Below are 23,488 nucleotides of genomic sequence, written 5' to 3'. Positions count from 1 at the left end.
CAGAGAACACTTTCTCACCACAGGGAATACGGTTGCAGGAACCAGTGAAGTTATTGCTGTCTGTCAGAGCCTGCAGCAGGTGGCAGAGAAATGCCAGCGAGACCCCGAGAGCTGCTGGTATTTCCACCAGACAGCTATACCTTGCCTGCTTGCCTTGGCCGTGCAGGCTTCCATGCCAGGTAACTTCCTCCACCTCATCCCTCCCACCCCTGGGTTTGGCCTTCCACTAGTGTTGAACAGCACTGCCACCCTCAGGGTACCTCTGGTATTGCATTCTGTGCCAGCAGAGGCTTCCTTTCAATCTTTTGTCCACATAATGAGGTTTCACTCCAAGCACAGAGTGCCAAGCTGACCAATGGCAGGAACCCAAGTCTACCAGTGTTAGCAACACTCAAAAGGATGCACACATTTCCCCTCTTTAATTGCTGTGTAATTAGATTAGTTAGAATTGGGCTCTTAAGTCAAGCAGACCTGGTTGGGTTTCATCTTCAGCTCTACCACTTCCTGACTTAGGTGAAGATATTTAGCCTTTTTAAGCTTCTGTTTCCTCCCTTGTAAGGGAGAGATAAAGAGTAATATCTATATCACAGGGTAGTTGGTAAGGATTAAGTAAGATAATGCATAGTGCTTGGCAACAGAAATGTTTGTGTATGTGTATGTATATATGTATGGTAGCTGCTGTATGAAAGGACCCATGAGGATAAATCCATGTTACCTTTAAGTTTTTGAAAAGACCAAGGTAACTATTTCTGGGGTTAAGAATGTTCATATTAGTTAGCCTTATTTCCCCCTGTTGCCCCATCTAAGGTTCTCGAGAGCTCTCCGTAGCCCACGTTAGATGCTCCCACTTCTGGTGCCTTGCTGGTTCTCAGGGCTACAGCACTACTAGGGGACAGGTTAAAAACTGCTGCTGTTGAAGCCAGAGTCAAGGCTCAGAGTCATGGTGATGACAGGACCTACTCATCTGACCCAGTCATGGCCTGTGATTGTATGTGTCTGTATGTGTGTATGTTTTAATTTTGTAGAGAAGGAGCACTCAGTTCTGAAAAAAGTGCTGTTGGAGGATGAGGTCTTGGCCGCCATGGTGTCTGTCATTGGCACTGCCACCACCCACTTGAGCCCTGAGTGAGTATAATCATGGATGTGACTTGATCGTAGGGAGGATAGAATTCTTGCGAGGCAGCAGCAGGTAACTACCTTCTGAACTGTCCTGCTACCTAGATTTAAACATGGAAGCAGTTACTTGTTTTGTAAGTCTTGCTGGCAAAGTAAGAGGAAGGGGCTTTTTAGCACCATGGACTGTGGGGTGGGGGAGCCATGAACTAATGGTTCTCAGCTGCCGATGTACGTAAGAGTCACTTGTGGAGCACTTTTTATATATACACTGATTCTCACTAGACTAAGCTCTAGAATAGGGATTTGATCTGTCTGGTTCACTACTGTAGCATCAGGGCCTAGAACGGGAATGGTTCCTGGCATGTATGTGCTGAGTCAGTAGCTGTTGAAGGTGTGAGTGGTCATGTTCTGGCCCACCGACTCAGTGACTGCTGGGAACCCCAGGGCTACTGTGGAACCCCAGCTCCTTGGTGACACCTAGTGCTCTCCCCCCAGCTTAGCTGCCCAGAGTGTCGCCCACATTGTGCCCCTCTTCTTGGATGGCAACATCTCCTTCCTCCCTGAAAACAGCTTCCCTGGAAGATTCCAGCCATTCCAGGTGAGGATCTGCTGGATCAGATTGCAGAGAATCTTGGGACTTTTCTCTTTCAAATTTTTAGGGCTAACCCGGGACGGGTATCAGGGCAGACAAGCCTCTTGCTGGTGGAACTGGCTTGATAGGGCTCTTCTTCCTTTATAGGATGGCTCCTCAGGGCAGAGGCGGCTGGTTGCACTGCTTATGGCCTTTGTCTGCTCCCTGCCTCGAACTGTAAGTGACGGAAACATTTGGGGAGTTATCCTAGTTTAAGCCTGACAAGGGGAGGTGGTTCCTGGCTGACTTCTAGGCTGAAATCTGTCACAGGCCAAGCTGATTTTCTACTTTTCCGACTGGAGAATTTACTTCTTATCCCCCCGGCCCCTGCTGCCACTCTCTCCTGGGTATCTTTGGGAGTTCAAGTGTTCTCTGGGTCCATGACATGGCCAGGTTTTCTGTAGGTTGAAATCCCTCAGCTGAACCAACTCATGCGAGAACTTTTAGAGCTGAGCTGCTGCCACAGCTGCCCCTTCTCCTCCACCGCTGCTGCCAAGTGCTTTGCAGGCCTCCTCAACAAGCACCCTGCAGGTACTGGGATGAGGCTATGGGGCGGGAGCCTCCCTGAACTGACTACTGACGAAATCTTAAAGTTTGGTCCTCATTTGCTTTTTAAAAGGAGCTTGCTAATAATATAATTGGGCTTTCCCAGGGAGAGCCCTTTGGATAAGAGTCAAGACCAGAGTTGGGCAAAGCATTATAGGACATAAGATAAGGGGTTACAAGCAGAGTGCTCTATCTGGTTCAGTCATCCTGTTCCCTACAGGGAGCTATTAGGGGTAATTCTTTATTAGAAGTTGACTCTTTTCGAATGCCAGCCACCCTACACTATGAGAATACCAGGCTCTCACGCTGGTGTCCTAGAGTTGAGTGGGCATGTGCATTGAAATGATTTACACCCTTTGTTGTTAAAGGACACATATGTAGCCTTTGCATCAGCATTTCCTCCCTCCTTTTTAGGGCAACAGCTGGATGAATTCCTACAGCTGGCTGTGGACAAAGTGGAGGCTGGGCTGAGCTCTGGGCCCTGTCGTAGCCAGGCCTTTACACTGCTTCTCTGGGTAAGGAGTCAGAATGGATTTCCGTGAGAGAGCAGTTATGTCTACTTAAATAAAATTTCTCCATTTAACCCTGAGCCATAAGCATGCTTCTCAGGGTTCTAGGGTTTGGGGCCATGCCCTGACTGTTCTCCTTCTCTCTGATTACAGGTCACAAAGGCCCTAGTGCTCAGATACCATCCACTCAGTTCTTGCCTTACAGACCGGGTAAGTCCCTTCTGGAGACTGCAGAACCTAGGACCTAAACAGGAACTTCCCTGTCACTCTTCCTCCCAGAAATGGCTTCTGTCCTCTTCTTGGGTATTTAAAATCCCTCCTCCTGACATACCTCAAAGGCTCCTTTTTCTCCAGCTCATGGGCCTCCTGAGTGATCCAGAACTAGGCCCAGCAGCAGCCGATGGCTTCTCTCTGCTCATGTCTGACTGCACTGACGTGCTGACTCGTGCTGGCCACGCCGAAGTGCGGATCATGTTCCGCCAGCGGTTCTTCACGGATAACGTGCCCGCTTTGGTCCGGGGCTTCCATGCTGCTCCCCAAGGTGAGGAGAGTCTAAAGGAAAGGCTGTAAATATATAGACCTCTCCTTTGCTCAGGCCAGTCTCTAAAATAACCTCGGACTGGGGCTCCTTTAGAGCCATAGTGTGGTCTGTCTGAAATGCTGAACGTCCAGATTCTTGCCCTACTCTTTTCCTTTGATGGGCATATCTTATTCTGAGCTTGAGGGAATTTTTTTTTTTAAACTTTTTTGTAGGCTGATGTTCCAACTGCACCAGAAATTGGAGTTGAATTCTCAAGCTGTATGTCTGAACTCAGTTTTTCCCCTAAGCTGTACCATTTTTTTACAGATGTGAAGCCAAATTATCTGAAGGGTCTGTCTCATGTACTCAACAAGCTGCCAAAGCCTGTGCTCTTGCCAGAACTGCCCACGGTAAGCCCTGCAGTCAGAGCCTCTAAGCAGGGACCCAGCCATTGTCCCCCACCTGGGGCTAGAGAGGGGGAGAAGCAGGCTCATCACAGATGCGGTCATCCCGCCTTCCTGTGCCCCTTAGCTGCTCTCCTTGCTGCTGGAAGCCCTGTCCTGCCCCGACTCTGTGGTACAGCTCTCCACCCTCAGCTGCCTTCAGCCTCTTCTGCTGGAAGCACCCCAGGTCATGAGTCTTCACATCGACACCCTCGTCACCAAGTTCCTGAACCTCAGCTCCAGCCCTTCCATGGTGTGTTGAGCCTCAACAACTCTTTGGCACGTACGTCTCCCATTCACGGGTCTCCCGTCACCAGTGATTACGATTGTGTTGCAGGCTGTCCGGATCGCTGCACTGCAGTGTATGCACGCTCTGACCCGCCTGCCCACCCCTGTGGTGAGTACCTCAGATGTCCCTCTCTGGCCTGGAAGCATCTTAGAAAAGCCAGAGGTACCTTTTTGCCTTAGTCAAGCAGGACTAGCCACCCTGCTGTGTGACCGAGGTATGAACTGCAGGGTACAGATAGGCAAGGACTTGCCTGCCTGCCCTGTAATAGAATGGCCAGCCTCCTGCGTACCCTCCTCTGGAATCACTAAAGAAGAATAGGAAGAGCATTGTAGAGTCAAAGCAGCAGCTTTTTCAGTTATCTTGGTTGGACGAGGCTCAGATTAGCTCCTCTAACTCCACAGCTGCTGCCGTATAAACCGCAGGTGATCCGGGCCTTAGCCAGACCTCTGGATGACAAGAAGAGACTGGTGCGTAAGGAAGCAGTATCAGCCAGGGGAGAATGGTGAGTTTGAGGTCACAGGGAGAGATGGGATTGAAACAAGGCTCACCACTAATGCTGTCAACACTGTTTTTGCCTGCAGGTTTCTGCTGGGGAGCCCAGGCAGCTGAACGAGGGTTCATCCTGGCCTAGACTGTTCTAACAGACATCTAACCTGAAATTACTAACTATTGAGCCATCTTGCCCAAGGCAGGGAGGCCACTGGCCTCTGATTGCCTTTCCCAGAGACACAGAACAAATGTTGGGCCTCTGTCGCATGGCTGTACAAGAAACATAGGAACCCTGATTTCTAAAGGATTTGTGAAGTAACTGAGTATGAGACCGTTTGTGTTTGAAGAATGATCTTGGTCTTGGAGCTCTTCCATTTATATGTCAGAGAAAGGGGGATATGCTGCTGGGAGTGAATGCAGATGAGTGTGGCCCTGAGGACCAGGGATGGTGGGTGTGTGTGTACCTACTGGAGAATAAAGATTTCTTTTGCTAATGGGGCTGTCAGTTATCTGCCTCTCCCCACTTACGCCTCAGCAGTGTCACTGCATAAGCTAGAGGAACAGTAATGATAGGAATCAGCTAGAAATTCTTCAGGGCATCCAGCCCTCCAAGTGGAGCCCAGCTGGCATGACCAGGACACCTACTCGCCAGGCCCTGACCCTGAATCTCCTTTTCCCTGACCCACAGGAAAGGCAAAGAATGAAAAGCTGCGTATCTTTAAAAATCAAATACCTTTATTTTTGCTCCCTTCAGCAGCACATGAGAAGTGGCAGTGACCTCAGCAGTAGGCCTGGTATCTTTGCCCTGTTGAGAAGCCAGGATCTTAGCTCTACCATTCAGGTGTTTTCTCAGACAGCAAATGGAAGAGGTGGTGGCCAACCTCGGTGCTGTAACCTGGAGGAGGTTGGGGTCAGCACCCGGCAAGGTTGCTAGCTGCCTAATCTCCAGTCTGGGGCTGGAACTTCTGTTTGCCTGAGTAAAGGGACATCAGTCCTAGGATTTTTCCACGTTGTGCCTTGCTTCTGCAATGGCCAGGATACTGGTCCTTGAATTGTCCCTGCATAATACCCTGTGGCAGGCCCACTGGCTCTTTTTGCTCGAGGGTTTCCAGAAGCTATCCTTGGAGGCCCTTGAGGCAACGCAGGAAGCAGGGTGATGCTCGAGTTATGGCTGACACTATCCAGCTCACACTGCCATCACAGAGGCTGAGTGAGCAGTCACCCAGGGAGGGGGTTCCCAGCTCATTCCGTTCCCATGGGGCAGGTGACTGGAAGGTAACAGCACCCGAGTAAGCCAGTGCCTACGAGAGAAGACAGAGATACTTCTGAGACCCAAGAGTTCCTGGTCTTCCTTCCTGATCTTCATTTCCTCAGCAAGGATACATCAGGGTAGTCTGAAGCTACCTTGGCATTCATCACAAAAGTAACTTTGTCCAATAAATGTACCTGCTGATGCCTTGAAGACCTTTAGAGGTTTTGAGCTAAACTTTGAAGGGGCCACTGCAAGCACAATGACAGGCAGGAATCTAACGAGGGTGAGAAAGGGAGAAGGGCAGGTACTTGCGGCCACCTACTTATTCCTGCCTCATTTATTGCAATTTGAAAAATGGTTTACCTTTGTGTCTTGGGCTGAGGGAGCTAGCCTCATTTATTGTCTTAGGATCTCTATCACAAATAGATTAACTTCAATCTCACAAATTATTGACTTGAAGGCCAGACACTGCCATACAAATGAGAGGTGACTGGTAGCCAACATACCCTAACTAAAGGTCCCTTCAGAATAGCTTTCTCAGGACACTCTCATAGTCATCTTTAATTCTCATCTGCTACTTAAACGAGTTTTGGCCTTGAGCCCCTTTGACTCAAATGAGCAACGATCTCTATTCCTAGAGCCTAGATGTGCACTGTCCAATATAGTAGCCACTAGCCACACGTGCCTATTTAAATTACTGAAAAGAAAATAAAATTAAAAATTAAATTCACTGATACATGAGCCACGATTCCAGTGCTCAAAAGCCACATGTCACCAGTGAGTGGCTAATGTCTTAGCATAGGTACAGAACATCCTCCTCATCACAGTTCACTGGACAGTGCTGGTCTAGATGTTTTACTTTACCTTCCTGTGTCCACACCCAGGAATACCTTCCAGTTGTCCAAGCAGCCGTAGTTGTAATGGTTCCTAAAAACCTAGAGCCAAGAAAAACGTGTTTCTACAAACCCTTTTACTTAAACCAGTTTGAGCCTAAACTAACAAGATAAGGTCTGGCCTTGATGCCTGCCTGAGTTGGCCCTGACCATGGCCTCTGTTTACAGGACGGCAAGTTCAGCTACCCACCCGCCCCTCCACCCCAAGCCCGGCCATACTCACTCTGCCCTTGGCCTGTAGCCGACGTCGCTCCTTCTTGTTGATATGCCTCTCAATACTAGTCTCACCTCGACTGATGAGAACAGCATGCCATACAGTTAGGGCACCCAGGGCAAGTGCCACGGAACTGAGGAAAGAGGGGCAAAGACTGTTGGGTAGCATAGAGGGGGTTAGAGGCCGTAGTAGGTCTGAAATAGAGCTGAGCAATAGTGATTAGCTAGGGACCTCTGCCTAAGTCTTCCTTATCTCCCAGCCTATGCACGCAAGATGAACTTTTACTTCACTGCATCTATAAACAGCATCCATGAAAAAGCATCAACAGGGGCTAAGAATAAACTATGTGGAAAGGAAGACAGGGAAACAGTAATAAAAACATTACTTATTTCCTAAAATACCCACGCTTGGGAGACAGGAGAGGGTGATAATAGCACCAGGGGTTAGGATGAGATGGCACAACACTCAGATTCCAGCTCTATGTTCTTAGCTGTGTATCATGGAACAAATCACCTCACTGCTCACATCTGCAATTTTCCTCAGCTATGAAAGGCACCTACCCTTTAAATGGGAGTTTAATTTCCCTTAGCACTTAACACTCAGTGCCAATATCCTTAGTGTTCCCTGCCTCAAAATGCTGAGGAAAATTAAGCACTACTCTTTGCAACCTAAACCAGACTAAGAACAGCAGCAGTTCACACAGGGATGGGTTCCTGCCTGTGTGTGGGCACCTAAAAAGGTTTTTCTGAAGCTGCCCCACACAAACTATCAAAAATGGGAGTTCGGTACCTGCACAGGAACCAGAGGTAGACAAGACTCTTGTGAGTCACTCTTTCTCGGAAGGAGAAGGTGGGTGGTGGGGTCTGGTGGTAAGTCTAGAAAAAGAAACAAAGTCTGGCTCATTTGCTCCGCTGGTCTCCAGCAGAGCCCAGCACTTTCAGGCAGGGAAGTGATCCAAGCCCAGGATGAGAAAACGGGGGGTTAAGCCACAGAGGAGTCAGGGCAGCAGCCAGAAGGGTGGACCAAGCCCAGAGGCATCATCATGTGGACAAACACTGGGCAGAGCAGGTCTGGACAGGATGGTAAAGCACAGGAGGGGCCAACCCTGAGCCTTTAGCTCTGACGACACAAACGGGGCTCCAGGGGAAGCCACTCCACATCCCAGCTAGAATTCTCCACTGTGTGGCTGCAATCCCCAAGAGAGGGGACCAGACCCACATCCAGAATGGAATGACTGGAGAGAGAGAACTGTGAGCTCCACTAAGGACCAAAAGGGCAGTACAGGTAAAATCACAAGCCCAAGATCTGCTCAGAATAAGGAACTCTAAAAGGCCCGGGGAGAAGGGACAATCCTGATGCGGATACAGACAGACCAGGAGCAAAGGATGATTAGACTGGCCCAGCCTGACCCTTGTCCCCTGGAACCCCATTACACAAACTAACATAGACTCCTTGCTGCTCAGGCCATCACCAAGGCAGAGCCCTTGCTCAGCCCAAAGAAGGTGATAATGGGATAGAGAGCCAAAAACTGCCACAAACCAGGGACTCCCAGCTTGCTCGCAGGTCATTTAGTTGGCCCACGGCAGACAGCCCCCCAGAACACCCCGATCCAGTCTCTACAACTCAGCCGCAGGTGGGCCCCTCAGTTGCCTCAGCAGCTCTGTAACCCCTGGCCTGAGCAGCAGGAGGCAATGGGGTGGGGACGGCCCACCTGGTTGGCAACCTCCTGTAGTTTGTTCTTGTCGAGCTGTTTCATTTTCTAAGAGGATGGAAAACAGTGCTGGTTATACTCTTAGGCCTCTGGGATGGGGGGTGCTACCAGCCCCACTTCTTCAGGACAGATTCCACACCCCAAAGCTCTCTGCTGAGCTGCCCTGCTTCTAACTATGGGCTCACCTCGATGGCAGCGTAAGCATCCCGGAAAAGGTCCCAACTTCCATAGCTGCAGTAGACACAGCCCAGAGTCATGAAAAAGCAGAAAGAGAAGAAGTACCGATGGTTATAGTGGCCCACACAGTTGTTTAGCCAGGCTGGCAGGGGAAGGATTAAGGACAAGACCAAACACAACTTCAGGGGGTGTCTTAGGCTCCTCTGGTTCATCCTTGGTTCATGATGACATCATCCAAGCCGAGGGCTTCTGGGCACCGAAAGCTATTTTCCAAAGGCAGGAAAATATGGGACTTCCCTGAGGTTGAGGTGAAAGTGTTAAAGCTTTTCAGAGCCCTCACAAATCCCACTAGGAAATCATAAAACTGAAATCCTTCAGGAAAATGAATCTGCCAACACCTCAGCCTAGCTGGGGTTACCCAGACATCCATGTGGGACAGCAGAAGGGGACCAATGGTTGTAACTGGACACCCACTGGACAACCACTGAACCAAACATCTCTTTCCATCCAATAGATGTTAGCATGACAGTCCACAAAAGAGAGAACTGTTCGAATAGATGCCTAACTCCAAGATCCATCCCAGAGAGTCTGCAAGCCTCCTCCTTTTCCCAGAAGATGGTCAGCCCCACAACCGCTCTTCCACTAACTTCTCATGAGCCCAGTGCTCTCTGTAGGGTGATGCTAGAAGCCTTGGGTTTGCAGCCTGTAAACCTCAGCGCTCTGGAGCTAAAGAAGGAGGCCTCAGGCAGAAAAGACAATAAAAGGATACGGCAGTGATGATCCATCTTCAGCACACACCTGTGAGGGAGGGACACAGGCTCTGTTACGGTGGCCAAGGTTCTTGAGATGTCAGTGCCAATCCTTCTCTACAAGGACCAGCATCCTGCTGAGGTGGAAAGGGCACAGACTTTGAGGACAGCCAGGCCTTGCTTCAAACCTAGCTTCACTGGCTACGTGACACTGGACAAAGTAACTCAAGGTCTCCCGCCCACCCTGGCCCATCTCTCTGAACCTCACTGTCCACAAGTGGCGATAATGACTAACCTGCAGGACCATCCTGAGGTCAGGTGTCACTGTACAGAGGGCACACTGGCTGGCACATGACAGGTGCCTCATAAATGTCTTGTCCAGCCCCATGTCTAGGTTCTGCCCTAGGGCTACAGCAAAAGGGCCGCAGCTGGGCTTCCCAGAGACCCACCTATTGCAGATGCTGCAGTGGTGTGTTCGGGCTGGCTTGGGGTTAATGCACTTCTTACAGATGGAGACTGTTGTGATATCAGTCCTGCCCTGCGCAGAGGGAGAAAAGCACCATGACAGCTGTGGCAGCACTAGTTTTGTACCCCAAAATACCAAGGCACTCTCCCTCCCAACCCCCGGGACCGGCTCCCACATGCCCCTGTGGGGGGACCCACCTGGGGTGGGTATCCAGGTGGAGTGGTGATAGCCTGGTAGTAATGGAAGACGATGAGGATCAGATTCCAGTGACTGTAGAAGAAATGCCAGCAGAGTCGTGGCACTGAGTATGTTTGGAGGATGAGGGGCAGGACACACAGGTAGGCGATGGCTACGATGGAGCTGGTCAGCACGATCACCAGCACCACGAACACCTGCCAACACCAGTGAGGTCAGGTAGACGCATGAGAGAGCTCACCGACACCCAGAGTAGACTCAGGAATTTCCCTGGGGTAGGAGGCAGGTGTGGATCCAAACCCAGTGTAGGTTCTTCAGACAGATGTCCCTCTGCTACCCCAAAATATCCCCTTTCTTGCCCCTGGGCATCACTCACCACCCCACACCAGCGGATCACGTTGTCCACCAGCCAGTAGATAGGCTCAAAGGCAGCGTCGACAGCGGTGTCACTGCCCCCAAAGGAGTTGTAGAGCAGGGAGCGCAGGCAGACCTTGCCATAGCGCCAGCGCTGTACCAGGCCCCGGAGCAGAGGTGGGCAGCGGCGCCTGTAGCCCAGGAGCAGAAGGAGGCGCAGGCAGAGGCGGGCAGGACCCAGCAGCAGGCTCCGCTGGCCCCGCATGGCTCCTAGGAGAGGACACCACCGTGAAGGGCCAGCCTGGGTCCTGTTCCTCCCTCCCCCACCAGTGGGGAGACCCCAAGCATCAGCTTAGAGGTAAGACTGAAAACTGAGCCTCAGCTGAGCCAATCACCAGCTGCAGGAAGTAGGGAGGCAGCTCCAAGCCAAAGCAGGGTCTCTGGAATTGCTGTGTAGACAGATCATTGGGTGGAACTCGATTAACATGCACAAAGCCATCAATGTGCCTTTGTGGGCCTGGCCACTGTAGCAGAGGTTTCTCGGGGTCTCTTGTCTGCCCTGGCCCATCGATCGGCCTACTTCCTAACAACTGTCTTCACCAGGAACGGCCAGTAGAGAGTGAGTTCACAGCATGTGGACCCTGCACCTAGATCTTCCCTGGTGCTATATGAGTCTTAGTCAAAGATATTAATCCTCCCTACTTCTTCCGGACTGTTGTTACAGGCCACCAGACCCAACCTGGCAGCATGAGAGTCCTTGTCTCCTATCACGACAGCTCAGCTACCCCTTGCATGACGTAAGATGCTTTGTCTCCAACTTCAGTCTCAGCCCCACTCCAAGGTTACTGAAGCCAAGACAACTTCTGGTGTTCAGAGCAGAACACCACCACAGGCAGGATACAAGCAGTGGAAGGGGGCTGGTGGCTCCTGAAGACCACAGGGCCTGCCCTCTCAGTGATGAGTCTTCCTGCACTGTTCTAGCTGGACACTCAAGAGCTTTTTCTGCAGCTGCTGTCCTTGGCCCCAAGCTTCACAATCAGTTTTCCCAGCTCTTCAGCTCTTTGCACGGCTCCTCTGCAAACGCCTTCATCTCCTCTAGATGGTTTTTACCTCATCCAACAGCCATGGGAGGTCAGCTGCCCAGGCAATGCCCAGAACAGAAGACAGATTCCCACGATGATAGTCTCATCAATTCTCCAGATAAAAGGCCTTACCATCAAAGAAATGGTCTGGTTTTCCCCTATGGCTACCTTGTCCTCAGCAAATCCACTGACTTATTTAACAGGCAGCTCAAACCCAGCAGAAACTGGAGGAGGCTGCTCCACTATAGGGATGGTTTCATTTCAGTAACTGGAGCAAGGTATTCTCCTTGCACCCTGGATCATCATCACAAGATGTCTTTCAAAGAAAACTTAATTACCTCCTTCCACAAGCCCTGTAACGACCTAAGGCAAAAAAGAAATCCAGTAGACAAGGACAGCAAAGAGAAGACAGACACTTCAGTAGGGACCTGCTCCCTGCATCAGGATAAAGAAACTGGCCATTCCCATCACCTCTGAGGGGCTAAGAGAATTAAGGGGCAATGTAGAAAAGAGAAAAAGGAAAAGTTCAAACTTCCTACCTCCTTTGAGTTGGACTCCTATTGTGTAGAATCATGATTTGGCTTGAAGCATGAATTTTCAAATCGTTTACAGCCACAATCAAATCTAAGAGTGGGACAAAAAATTTTACCCCATAGCAAATCCAGGTGACTTAGATCATCCACGCCATTGTTCATGCCCTTACTATGGCTAATGGATAGTTTCCTATTTGCTAAAATACTTTTTACAGCAGTAGGTTGCAAATAAGATGCATTCCTCATCTGTAATAAACATGAATTACATGCTATCTCTCCTGTCCACAAAAAAAAGGTCCTTCTCAAATTCTCCATTTTCAGATTGTTCTCAACCACTTCCAGAATTACTGAGCTCTACAGGAAATGCCTGCCTTAACGACTAGACTTACCAACTCTCACCTGCCCCATAACTTGACTACTTAGGGCTCAATTCTGCACTTAAATAGTTCTGTGACCTTGGGCAAACCACCAAACCCTGCTGGGACTCAATTTCCTTTTGTTTCCATTCAGTGAGAGGTTAGTACTAAATACTAAGGTCCTTTCAGCTCTACCCCTTTATGATTCTATATATACACTTGGTAACATATAAATGGAATGTTTATAAAGTGCTTAGCACAATACTTGGATCATGGAAGTATTCAATAAATAATTGTTGAATGAGTGGCCTGGAGGGATGCCAAAATGGAAAGCCTGGTCAGATGTCTCTTTCTCCTACAACTAACAGCAAAGACACTCCTGCCAATGTGATAACACTTAATAAGCGTCTGCTGCTACATTCTTCATTATCAATAAAGAGAAATGAAAACCATTTTCAGAATCATAGCACTTAAGAGCTAGAAGTTCCTTTAGAAAACTAGTCGAACCAGAAATCAACCCAAACATGTAAACTGAAAGCTTGTAGATGCAGAGCTACAAATCAGATGTGTGTAAAGTCTGAAGCCCAGCCCCCCTCCCCTTATTTTAGCTAGTGGAGTTTGTGGGTTTATGCAGATGCCACAACTGAACAAATGAAGTTTTCATCTCAGGAAACTGAGGTAAAGCAGAACTCAAAATATGGTGTGTGGTGAGGGCAAGGGGTGCTGATCAAAGTGAACAGGGTGGGAAATAGAGTAACGCACAGCTTCACTGTTACCCCCCAGCACAAGCCCTGAGCATTCTTGATCCCTCAGTAGGAGCCACAGGCCATAGCAACATCTGCCACCGGATCAGAGGGGATCTGGCCACAGCATTCCCCTCTTCCCAAGGCTCTAGTCACCATCTCCTTCCCAAGGGGAAACCAGATATGGGGGATAAGAGGGGGGCAGGGGGAGTGGAGGGGAGTACAAACACAGATTCCAAAAGCCACCAGGCGGCAGAGGAAACTGAGATGAAAGTCGACAAATCTCATTTGGACAAAGATGCTGCTCTCAGGATGTTTGCTGTCTCAAGCAGCAGACGTCAATCATCAGTAAGAGCAGCATTTTATTCATGTGCAGACTTCCCTTCCGCACTAACAGGCTCCGCTTGACAGGATCCGACCGCAAGATGTGAAACTGCAATTATAAAAACCGGGAAAAGGTTTTATTTCTCAATGAGGTTGGCATGGTCAAAGTATGATGGACTGGAAATAAAATAACTTGGCTACCGGTTTGGTCTCTACCCTGAACTACCTTAAAGATATTGCACAAGTCAAATCCTATCTCTGGAGCTGAGTTTCCAAATCTGTGAAATGGGTGTGTTGCATTGGTTGCTCTCTTTCCAGTTCCGCGCCTTAAGAGTGCGCTCCGCCCGGTTCTGAGGGCACGCCTGTGCAGAGCAGGAACTCGGGCTCACGACATGGCCCCGGAACAGGGCCGGACCCTAGAAAAAGGGATAGGATTGGGCAGCGAAGGCCGCGGCTTCGCTCTTACCTGCCACCGGCCGACTCCTCAATCAGCTAAATCGAATCCCACAGCCTCCGCCGCCGCTCACTGCCACCCCTGCCCGGCCCGGCTCAATCCAACCAACCATGGCCCGCCGCCCACAGCTCCAGCCTGCAGACCGGGACCTGCCGCCAGCCCACCCTGGTCCACAGGCGCAAGCGCAAGCGCAGGGGTTCCGGAGCCCTGTTCCCGTACTCGTCCCGGGGCAACCTGGGAAATGGAGTTTCTCTCCCAGGGGGGAGGTCCCAGAGATCACGTGATAGATCACACCAATTGTCGTGTTTCTTACTGCGGAACTGCACCTGGATGTTGGCCAATGAGAAGTCGGCTTCGTTTTCCTCCGGGTTTGGGACAGAGGCAGTCATGGCGCCGCCCGTGAGGTACTGCGTCCCCGGTAAGTTAGTTGTGCCCAGAGCAACTCCTGGGCGGGGGCAGAGGCAGGAAGGCTGGACAGCCAACAGCTTCTGCGGACCCGTGGTTGATGCAACGTTTTTCCGCAGGCGAACGTCTATGTAACTTGGAGGAGGGCAGCCCAGGCAGCGGCACCTACACCCGGCACGGCTACATCTTTTCGTCGCTTGCTGGCTGCATGACGAAGAGCAGCGAGAACGGCGCGGTAAGGGGTCGGCTTCCCCTCTCCTCCGTCTCTGCCTTTCTCTTAGGCTATCTTTGATTTCACGGTCCTCAGGCAGGGGCCCTGCGGGCACGTCTTTAGTGCCTTGTTCAGTAGAAGGATTTGGTCTTTAAGTTTCTAACAGCTGTGGTCCTCGATGCTGGACACTTAGCCATCACAGTCCAGTTGTGTTGGTCTGGCTTGGCTATGTTGCTGGGGAAGCAAGCTGGAGGAAGTGTGGAGGCGAGCTCAGCCCTGCAGTGAGCTGAATCCTGTACGAATGTCGACGACCTCTCCGGCTTCATCTCCCTCCGCCACCCCTGCTTCACTCTGCTATCTAGTCATACTGGCTTCTTTCAGTGTCGCCAGTGCGCCACAGCGACTTTGTACACACGCCATTTCTTTCTTAGCCTATTTAATTCCTGCCTACCCTTCAGGCAGCCTCATTAGTATCACTTTCTCAGAAAAAAAGACACTACTAGTCGAAAAAGGGAGTTTTTGTTGGTTTTTTTTGTTGAACTCTCACAAAGAGCTATATTCCTCCCTTTCTAAGCACTTAACTCACCGTATAATTTAACACTGTTATACATTCCCCATTAGAGTCTTCCCTTACTAAACTCCATGAAAGCAGGCCTCACCGCCGTAAAGCTCCCCGCCTAGCACAAGCTAAACGCTCAATAGATGTTTGTTGAATGCCCGAGTGGTGATATTCTCCCTAGTTCCAGAGGCTGATCTATGACTAGCTCAGGATCAGATAAGCAGTTTTTGAAGGAGCAGCTTAAAGACAAGGAGCGTAGCAGAAAGAGGATTCAGAGTTAGAACACTTCAGTATTGACTAAAACTTGATTCTGCTTTAGGTGAGAAACTTAAACTCTCTGGTTTCAGGTTCTTTCTCATCTGTAAAATAAGAGACTTTTTAATCTATTCTGGGAATTTCCTTCGGATTTGAAAGTTTGTTCATTTCATAGGTAGACACTTAGCTATCTGTTGAGCATTTTCATGTGCCAGGCACAGTGCTGACCTTTTGAGATATGGTAATGAGCCAAATTCACAAGGTCTCTGCTATCAAGGGGCCAAACACATACTGTAAGCAAGTAAATGCTCAAATGAATGTATGCTTACAAATGTGATGACTACTTTGAAAGAATATTACAGGGTTCCATTAGAACATGGAATAGGCAAATCCACCCTATTCAAAAGTGACGTTTAAGCTGAATCTAAAGCATAGATAAGAGTTGGGTGGGTAAGCAGATAGAACGAATTGAGCAGAGTACCTGAGATAGGAAGAAATTTAGTGAGTTGGTGACACTGAAAAAAGGCTAGGAGACCTGAAGCTTAGCGAACAAGGGAGAGATTAATAAAAATGAGGCTCAGAAATATCATTCCTACACCAATAGCCAATACTGTGCTCAAAGAGGAAATTCTACAAGTAATCCCTTAAAGTAGAAGTGAACAAGTATGGCCACTACTGTAGAACATTTTATTTGGAAATTCTAGCCTGTACAGTAAAGTGACAAAAAGAAAGGTACAACTTTGGAGGAAGAAGAGTCAAATTATCCATGATTACAGACAATATGGTTGTATATTGAGAAATTCTAAGAAAATCACAAAACAATTTAGAACTCATCTGAAATGGTTAGGTTATGCCTTCTAGCAGCATTCTTCCTGTGACCCCTTGGCCATCCTGTGTCCTAGAATTTCTAAGGCTTTCTGCTCTGGGCTACAAATGAATATGTAGTCCACCTGCCTTTGTGACCTCAACTGTGGACCAACACATTCCTGTATTTACTCTAAAGCCGCAGATACCTTTACCCGAGGCTTAGCCAGGATACTCATGTTTTATTGCTCTCTCTGTAGCTTCCTGTCATATCTGTGATGAGAGAAACAGAGTCCCAGTTACTGCCAGATGTGGGATCTATTGTAACCTGTAAGGTAAGTTGATTGTAACCTCCTTGCTTAGGATACCTACCAATGGTGAAATCATGATCATTGCAGAACTGCACTGTCCAATATGGTAACCAGTAGCCACATATGGCGATTTAAATTTAAATAAAATTACACAAAATTTAAAATTTATTTCCTCAGTTCCGCTAGCTACATATCATGTGCTCACTAGCTATATAGGTAATTGGTGGCTGCCATACTGGTCAACATGTAATATTTATCATCACAGAAAGTTTTACTGGACTGTATTGATCTAGAGATTTCTAGGATAATTAACAATGTGGTCAAGTTCAGGCTTGCATAGTTCTTTCACAGAGCTAGTTCCTCAGCATGTAGTTTTACTTTTGTTTGGGAAACGAACACCAAAGGGTGATAAGGAGGCTTATTTTTGAACATCTGAAGCAAAACCTTTTTCTGCAGAGAAAAAATTTTATAAAGTCTTTGAGAAGTACAGATTAATACTGTACTGATCAGTAACTATAATACATCAGTACTCTCTGCTCATCTCCACACTCTGCCAGTTAAACTAACTTAGTTTCTCTCTATAAATTGCTCTAAAAGAAAATCTACTTATGCTTATTTATTATTTTGTTATTTTGAAAATAACTGGAGAGGCGGTGATCTAAATATTATGCAGCAGCTGAAATGGAGTCTTAAATTCCATTCACGCTACATGGCTCTTAGTAAGATCTGTTGAAGGTCTAGCTAGATTTGCTGTACTTCCTTGTGTTTTAATGTTAGACTTGAATTTTTTTCAAAATCTGTACCTTATCATTTATTTTTCTAATGGAGGCAGTGGGGATTGAACCCAGGACCTTGTGCATGTTAAGCGTGGGCTCTACCACTGAACTATTTTCCTCCCCCACCATATTATTTTACTCAATTCCCACACTAACTCTATTAGGTGGCCAGAGTGACTCTTATTCCACTTTGTGTATATCAGTTGTGCAGGGATAAGTAGGAGTTAACCTGTGTTAAATTCTGTACTTAGTATGGTAGCTTGGACTAAAATCATGGTAGTTCCTAGTGTATTCCTGCCTCCTTGAGCTGACAACCACTAATATTCTAATGTTGCTCTTTTCTGTATTCCACAGGTCTCTAGCATTAATTCACGCTTTGCCAAAGTACACATCCTTTATGTGGGGTCCACACCACTTAAGAACTCTTTTCGAGGAACTATCCGGTACGAAGGATTTTTGTCTTTATATTTGCCTCAGCACCTGGAATGAGACTAGGATAGAATAGGAGACTGGAATTTTTAGAACAATTACAATCCCTATTCCTGCCTATTTCTCTCCTCTGTGTGGTTTGATTCTCCCAGGTAGTATCCAAAGAAAATGTTATAATATGTTAGTTAGGACAAAAGGAAATATTAATGAGATAGGGCTTTAAATAAAACAAAAAGAATTGATCTAAGCTGGAGATTAGCACTGTGGGGATGATTCCTATCAAACAAAGTAGAAGGCACATTAGGAAGTATCTTTCTTTCTTGAATTTAATATAGAGTAAACCCAAGAATTGTAAGACAATGAAAAGGTTGGTGGGTGAAATGGTATATTCTTTTTCCTATGGATTCTTTGAGAGGGGACAGACAATTCTTGTGAGCTAGATAATTTAACATCTGAGGCTCTTTCCACCCTCAGGATTCTGTGTGGTTCTGTGGTACTTCTGTTCAAGCTCTCCTAAGGCAGCCAAGTTCCTTATCCTTTCCTACCAAATTTGATCTACTCTTCTCTAGTGAGAGGTATTGATATTGCTGCTCTGTGTGATCCAAGAATGGGCAAAGTGGTTTTTTTTCCTTCTGTTGAGGACTAGGGATACTTCTCTGCTCTACTTCTCTGGGTGGCAGCTGGGTGCCAGTTACAACTGGTTCTCTCTGTTCTTTTGGCTCTTTGCCTGCAAGGAGTCTGCAGGATAATGCTTTCTCACAGATAATTAATTTTCTGTTAATTCTCTTTTTTACAGCAAGGAAGATGTCCGAGCTACTGAAAAAGACAAGGTTGTTGGTTGATTGTTTTTTCTCATGGCTTTAGGAATTTCATTCCTTGTAAATTATTTCAGTAAATTTCAAAGATCTGTGTATATGTGGAGTCCAAGGAATTCTAAGGTGTTTCCTACTAGAAAGTATGGAATTCACTTCACTGTCCCTTTGCTTTTCGTATGACTTTTGTTCAGTTTGTTGACCAGAGCCGGGGCTAGTTTATGCTTTGCCTTCGAAGCCAGGTATTTATTCCTTGCTGTTCCCTTAGGCTTACTTTAGACCCTTTTGGAGCAACTATAGTACCTTTTGTCCTAGTCAGATTCCTGATTAGGTTACTGAGTTCAAAATCCTTCATTTATATCATGATGCTACAGAAGCAGTAAAAGTTGTTGATTGACTTGAATAACACTGACTTCTAATCCTCTGGGAAGTAGAAGTAGACTGGCTCTACCAAAGGGGTTAATAGTTTCATGTAGACCTGATCTGGAGCTTTCACTTAACACTCCTTTCTTTACAGGTTGAAATTTATAAGAGTTTTCGCCCAGGAGACATCGTCTTGGCCAAAGTAGTATCCTTTATTCCCTGCAGACTTACAGTCCTTTGTAAAAAAGAAGAAATACAAGTAGAGAAACCACTCAGGTGGCTGTGGGAGGGAAGACTTAAATCCCGTTGTTTTCCTTTATGGATATTATGTCACTAGATCTCCCTAGGTGATGCACAGTCCAATTACCTGCTGACCACTGCCGAAAATGAGCTAGGAGTGGTGGTGGCCCACAGTGAATCGGGTGAGTTTGTCCATCCTTCTACGTGCTTATCTTTCCCTGGGAGCTAGGGCTTAGGGTTAGTCCATTGTTTTCCCTCATTTCTCTGTTTTTTTGTTTGTTTGTTTTTAATTATCTAGAAAGCATTGTGAGTATAGATACTTATTACTGAGGTTAAAATGATACTCCTTGTATAATCTAAGGAAAGGAGGTACTCACTCCGCAAATCAGTGGAATACAGGGTTTTTTCCTGTGTGAGAGAAGGTTCACTAGGCAGCATATTGACACTTCAGTTCATTCCCAGCTGAAAAGAGAAGAATCTCAAGCAAATATTTGAAGTCCAAGCTCCAACACCAGCTTTTCCCTTCCAGGTGTCCAGATGGTTCCTATCAGCTGGTGTGAGATGCAGTGCCCTAAGACCCACACTAAAGAATTCCGGAAAGTGGCCCGAGTACAGCCCGAATTCTTGCAGACCTAAGAAGCCATACTTTACCCCATGGAGGGTACGTGTGTGAAAGTGACATCAGGATGCTGTTGACCCCAGGACTTCAGGCTCCTGGGGTCAGCCAGCAGCCACCTCTAGAAAAACCTGCCAGCATACTCTGTAGATGGAACATTTTTCTTGTGAACATTTCAATGGATTTCATTCTCTTGAGTGATAAATTTCTCTTTTGGAGGCACCAGCAAACAAACTGTATGATGTTGGAAATAGCCTGTCCTTTCTGACAGCCTTATAAATATGTATTTTTTGCTGTGACAAAGAAAACATTTTTACGAAAAGGATTTTATGGTTTCTGTTATCTTGAGTAGGGAAAGGAATCTAAACAGTGTCATAACATTTAGAACAGGGTCTTGCCTGTCATTAACTGACATGTGTCACATGCTTTCTTGCTCTATACAATGCCTAATTGACAATCTTTTTTGTATTTTTTATGTTCTGCTTTTGCTTATTGAGTACTTACCTAGGTCAAGCACTTTATATATATTCCCTCATTTAGACAGATTATATTTTAGTGGAAATTAAGGGATACGTGTGATTCAGGTAGCATGTGACTAATTCTGGTAAACAAAGTATTTTTGTTTTTAATTTATTTTAATAATTACCAAATAGTTTTAAAAAGCCATCAGGGTTGCAGAAGGGTTGGCCCAATATGGTAGATACTCCAGGAAATGTTTGTTAAGCGTGAATTGAAAAGAGGGACAGAGCGCAGTTATGTAAAGTGACCAGGAAAGGGTTTGTGACATGAGGTAAAAGGAACTAAAGAACTAAAATAAATGAAGTGAAGATACTCAAAGCAGAGAGAGAAGCTTGAGCAAAGTGCAGAATCAGGAATGAATACATAAGTTTGAGGATAAGGAAAGAATGAGGGTTTAGCATGGAGAGGCTGCAGAGAGAGTGAAAGGAAAGATGAATGATGAGAAATCGCTTCTTGAGATGTTATCATGGAACCCGTATCTTCTATGTGTAGTGAGAATGGTGGAGGTAAGCTGTTTGTATCCTCCAGTTGCCAGCCTTGAGCCAGGTTATAGGTTGTTTTGTTTTTTGAATTGAAAATATTATTGGCATAGTTGTAAGTCCACATGCAGTTTTAAGAAATAATACAGAGGGGGAGGGTATAAGCTTAGTGGTAGAGTACATGCCTAGCATGGACAGAGGCCTGGATTCAATCTCCAGTACCTCTATTAAAATAAACAAACAAACAGACCTAATTACCTCCCCCCATTAAAAAGAAAAACATAAAAAACAAAGCAAACAAAAAGAAATTATACAGAGAGATCCTCTGTGCACTTTTCCCAGTTTCTCACAATAGTGACATTTTGCAAAATTATAATATGCAAAATTATTATAATATAATAATCAGAATGTTGACACTCATACTTCAGCATCATTTCTTTAGGTCTGTTTCCTCATCTGGAATAGTATGATCTCATAGGATTATTGTGAGAAGGAAATACATACAAGTGTTCAGTACATGCCAATGCTATTGTTATATGTTACTATTATATATCTGATTGCCTTCACCAGGATTTATGATAGATACTTCGATGTAGTTGGTATAATCAGTCTCCTATTGTTAGATATTTTAAAACTTTATAGATTCTTCTTTTTACAAACAGTGCTGCAGAAAACACCCCTGTACCATGTATCTTTGTGCGTGCCTATGATTCTTTTGCAAGGGATTCCTAGCAGTGGAGGGCTGAGTCAAAGAATATGCACGTTTAAAATTTTGGTTAGATTCTCCCTTACTGCCTTGCAGGAAGATGCTACCAATTTCCTCTCAACAGCAATGTTAACCATTTTACTTATATTATCTCTGAACTTCACAGTGACCCTGGAAAGTGACAGTTATGTCCACATTTTACAGAGAAGTAAACTAAAGCTTAGAAAAATTAACCTGCGCTAAGGCACACAGACATCAGGAGGCAAAGCAGTATTCAAACCCAGGTCTGTTTTACTCTAAAGCCCAGGTTCTTTCTTTTGTACGGTGGTGCCTCCTTTTTCCAAGTATTGAATAGAACCCTGGGCATGCAGTGGGAGGCTCTCCAAATTGACATTGGTTCATTAATTTTCAGTGCTTGTTGGACATCATTCATTCATTCAGTAAATGTATTTGAGCTAATGCTCTGCCTACCACTGTTCTAAGAACTAGGGAGTAAAGCAGTGAACATGATAGAACCCTTTCCTTAAGGAGCTTACATTCTAGTGGGGAAAAGGAAGACAATAAAAGTAAATGAATAAGGAAATTTATAATTTCAGTAATATAAAAAGTAATAAAAAAAAAAGGGGTCATATAGAAGAGCAGTTGAAACAACTGGGTAGTAACCTCTAAACTGCTGCAAACCAGGTTAGACTTTCTCACCCTTAACCATCTAATACTGTATTACAAAGTAGCTATGTGCCTGTCTTAGGACAGCATTCTGTTTTATCTTTGAGTGTCCAGTACCTGGCACTGTGACTAACATATAGCAAATGCTCAATAAAAAATTTTTGAGTGTACACATAGCTGACTGAACAGCTTTATGCCCAAACAGGGATATTTAGTGATGGTGATATTTGCCAATCTGAAATTGGTTCTAGAGACAGGAAATGTGGTTCTCAGCCTGGGTTAGGTGAACCTCAAAATTGCCTTTAATAAGCATCACTGGGGTGGCAGGGGGAGTGCAGGGGAGGAAGGAGCACAGGTGCCCTAACTCTGCTCACGAACCTCATGGGGTGAACCTCTGGGTGTTTAGGGTTCAGTTCCGCAGGTGATTCTGAAGTGCTACCCTAAGAAGCACTGTCTTGGAGGGATAGTAGTTGTTGGTTTCCTAGTGATAAAGGTAAATGAGGCTGGATCTCTGTTATTTTCCTGCCCATAAGGCAGTTCTGGCCAGGACTCTTAAGTTGCAAGGAATGGAGACTGCTGTAAACTCAAGTGGTATCCTAGTGATAAGGGTAAATGAGGCTGGATCTCTGTTATTTTCCTGCCCATAAGGCAGTTCTGGCCAGGACTCTTAAGTTGCAAGGTATGGAGACTGCTGTAAACTCAAGTGGTATCCGGACATAGGATAACATTAATCCAAGCTAATCCGGTCTGACTTGGGTGAAGAGCACTTGATCAAACAAAATTACCAACTTTTGGTCTAAGATTCAATACAGGCTAAGTAAACTAACATCCCATGAAGCTATTTGGAGACATATTACTAAAGGTCTTCCTAGGGTATAGATGAAATAAAAAACAAAACTTAAAAGCAAGATGCTAAGAAGTAATTAAATTTTAGAGTAAGGACTTTGGTTTAGTTGAAGTAACATTCGTCTGGGTTCCAGTACTTAGTGGTGTACCTTCTGACAAGTTTCTGTATCTTTTTTGGCTTGTTTCCTCTTCTGTAAACTGGGGGTACCAGCCCTTTCAGAAGTTGCCAAGATTAAAGATTATATATGTAATGTGCCTCACCCAATGGCTAGCACAGAGGCACTTCGTAAGAGCTTAATACATGGAAGGTGTTACTTGCTTCTACTAGAAGAGAAAGGCATTATGGGTGTTCTCACGTTCCAGTGATCTTTTCAAAGTCCTCAGAAGGTAAATGTGAGCAGTGCCCCTTCCCAATTATGTATATAATTAGTCGGTTCTCCCTGTT

General features: G+C 46.3%; 3 protein-coding genes across 13 annotated transcripts in view; 2 read left to right on the top strand and 1 right to left on the bottom strand.

The window, feature by feature from the left end:
- Nucleotides 1-5,037, top strand: part of MMS19 (MMS19 homolog, cytosolic iron-sulfur assembly component) — a 30,364-nt gene extending 25,327 nt beyond the window's left edge. For all 5 annotated transcript variants that reach the window (XM_072971747.1, XM_072971746.1, XM_072971748.1 and 2 more), the window contains 13 exons: nucleotides 24-179; nucleotides 1,026-1,125; nucleotides 1,612-1,714; nucleotides 1,856-1,924; nucleotides 2,152-2,278; nucleotides 2,708-2,808; nucleotides 2,956-3,012; nucleotides 3,157-3,343; nucleotides 3,650-3,732; nucleotides 3,854-4,018; nucleotides 4,103-4,162; nucleotides 4,456-4,556; nucleotides 4,636-5,037. In XM_072971747.1, coding sequence (XP_072827848.1) covers nucleotides 24-179; nucleotides 1,026-1,125; nucleotides 1,612-1,714; nucleotides 1,856-1,924; nucleotides 2,152-2,278; nucleotides 2,708-2,808; nucleotides 2,956-3,012; nucleotides 3,157-3,343; nucleotides 3,650-3,732; nucleotides 3,854-4,018; nucleotides 4,103-4,162; nucleotides 4,456-4,556; nucleotides 4,636-4,663 — 1,337 coding nt within the window. In that variant the 3' untranslated portion in view covers nucleotides 4,664-5,037. The remainder of the gene's footprint in view (nucleotides 1-23; nucleotides 180-1,025; nucleotides 1,126-1,611; nucleotides 1,715-1,855; nucleotides 1,925-2,151; nucleotides 2,279-2,707; nucleotides 2,809-2,955; nucleotides 3,013-3,156; nucleotides 3,344-3,649; nucleotides 3,733-3,853; nucleotides 4,019-4,102; nucleotides 4,163-4,455; nucleotides 4,557-4,635) is intronic.
- Nucleotides 5,038-5,256: 219 nt separating this feature from the next.
- ZDHHC16 (zDHHC palmitoyltransferase 16) lies at nucleotides 5,257-14,276 on the bottom strand. Of its 7 annotated transcripts, XM_072971711.1 has the most exons (13): nucleotides 14,059-14,276; nucleotides 13,664-13,701; nucleotides 12,176-12,260; nucleotides 10,577-10,824; nucleotides 10,203-10,397; nucleotides 9,989-10,077; nucleotides 9,560-9,588; nucleotides 8,799-8,932; nucleotides 8,614-8,661; nucleotides 7,692-7,777; nucleotides 6,912-7,056; nucleotides 6,660-6,730; nucleotides 5,257-5,844 (listed from the first exon to the last, which is right to left on the bottom strand). In XM_072971711.1, exons 4-13 carry the CDS (start codon nucleotides 10,817-10,819, stop codon nucleotides 5,730-5,732), a joined length of 1,155 nt encoding a protein of 384 aa, XP_072827812.1. In that variant the 5' UTR covers nucleotides 10,820-10,824; nucleotides 12,176-12,260; nucleotides 13,664-13,701; nucleotides 14,059-14,276; the 3' UTR covers nucleotides 5,257-5,729. The 7 variants fall into 7 exon arrangements, with proteins under 7 accessions (XP_072827812.1, XP_072827813.1, XP_015100161.1 ...); XM_072971712.1 differs by lacking the exon at nucleotides 12,176-12,260; XM_015244675.3 differs by lacking the exon at nucleotides 13,664-13,701.
- Nucleotides 14,277-14,347: 71 nt separating this feature from the next.
- EXOSC1 (exosome component 1) lies at nucleotides 14,348-22,373 on the top strand. The gene is made up of 8 exons (XM_006210563.4): nucleotides 14,348-14,464; nucleotides 14,571-14,686; nucleotides 16,541-16,615; nucleotides 17,722-17,810; nucleotides 18,593-18,626; nucleotides 19,126-19,176; nucleotides 19,309-19,393; nucleotides 19,741-22,373. The coding sequence occupies exons 1-8, from the start codon at nucleotides 14,377-14,379 to the stop codon at nucleotides 19,845-19,847; spliced, it is 645 nt and encodes a 214-aa protein (XP_006210625.2). The 5' UTR covers nucleotides 14,348-14,376; the 3' UTR covers nucleotides 19,848-22,373.
- Nucleotides 22,374-23,488: the final 1,115 nt, after the last annotated feature.

Source organism: Vicugna pacos, chromosome 11, assembly GCF_048564905.1.
Source record: "Vicugna pacos chromosome 11, VicPac4, whole genome shotgun sequence".
Classification (NCBI taxonomy): Eukaryota; Metazoa; Chordata; class Mammalia; order Artiodactyla; family Camelidae; genus Vicugna; species Vicugna pacos.
This window is presented reverse-complemented; position numbering and strand designations above follow the sequence as displayed.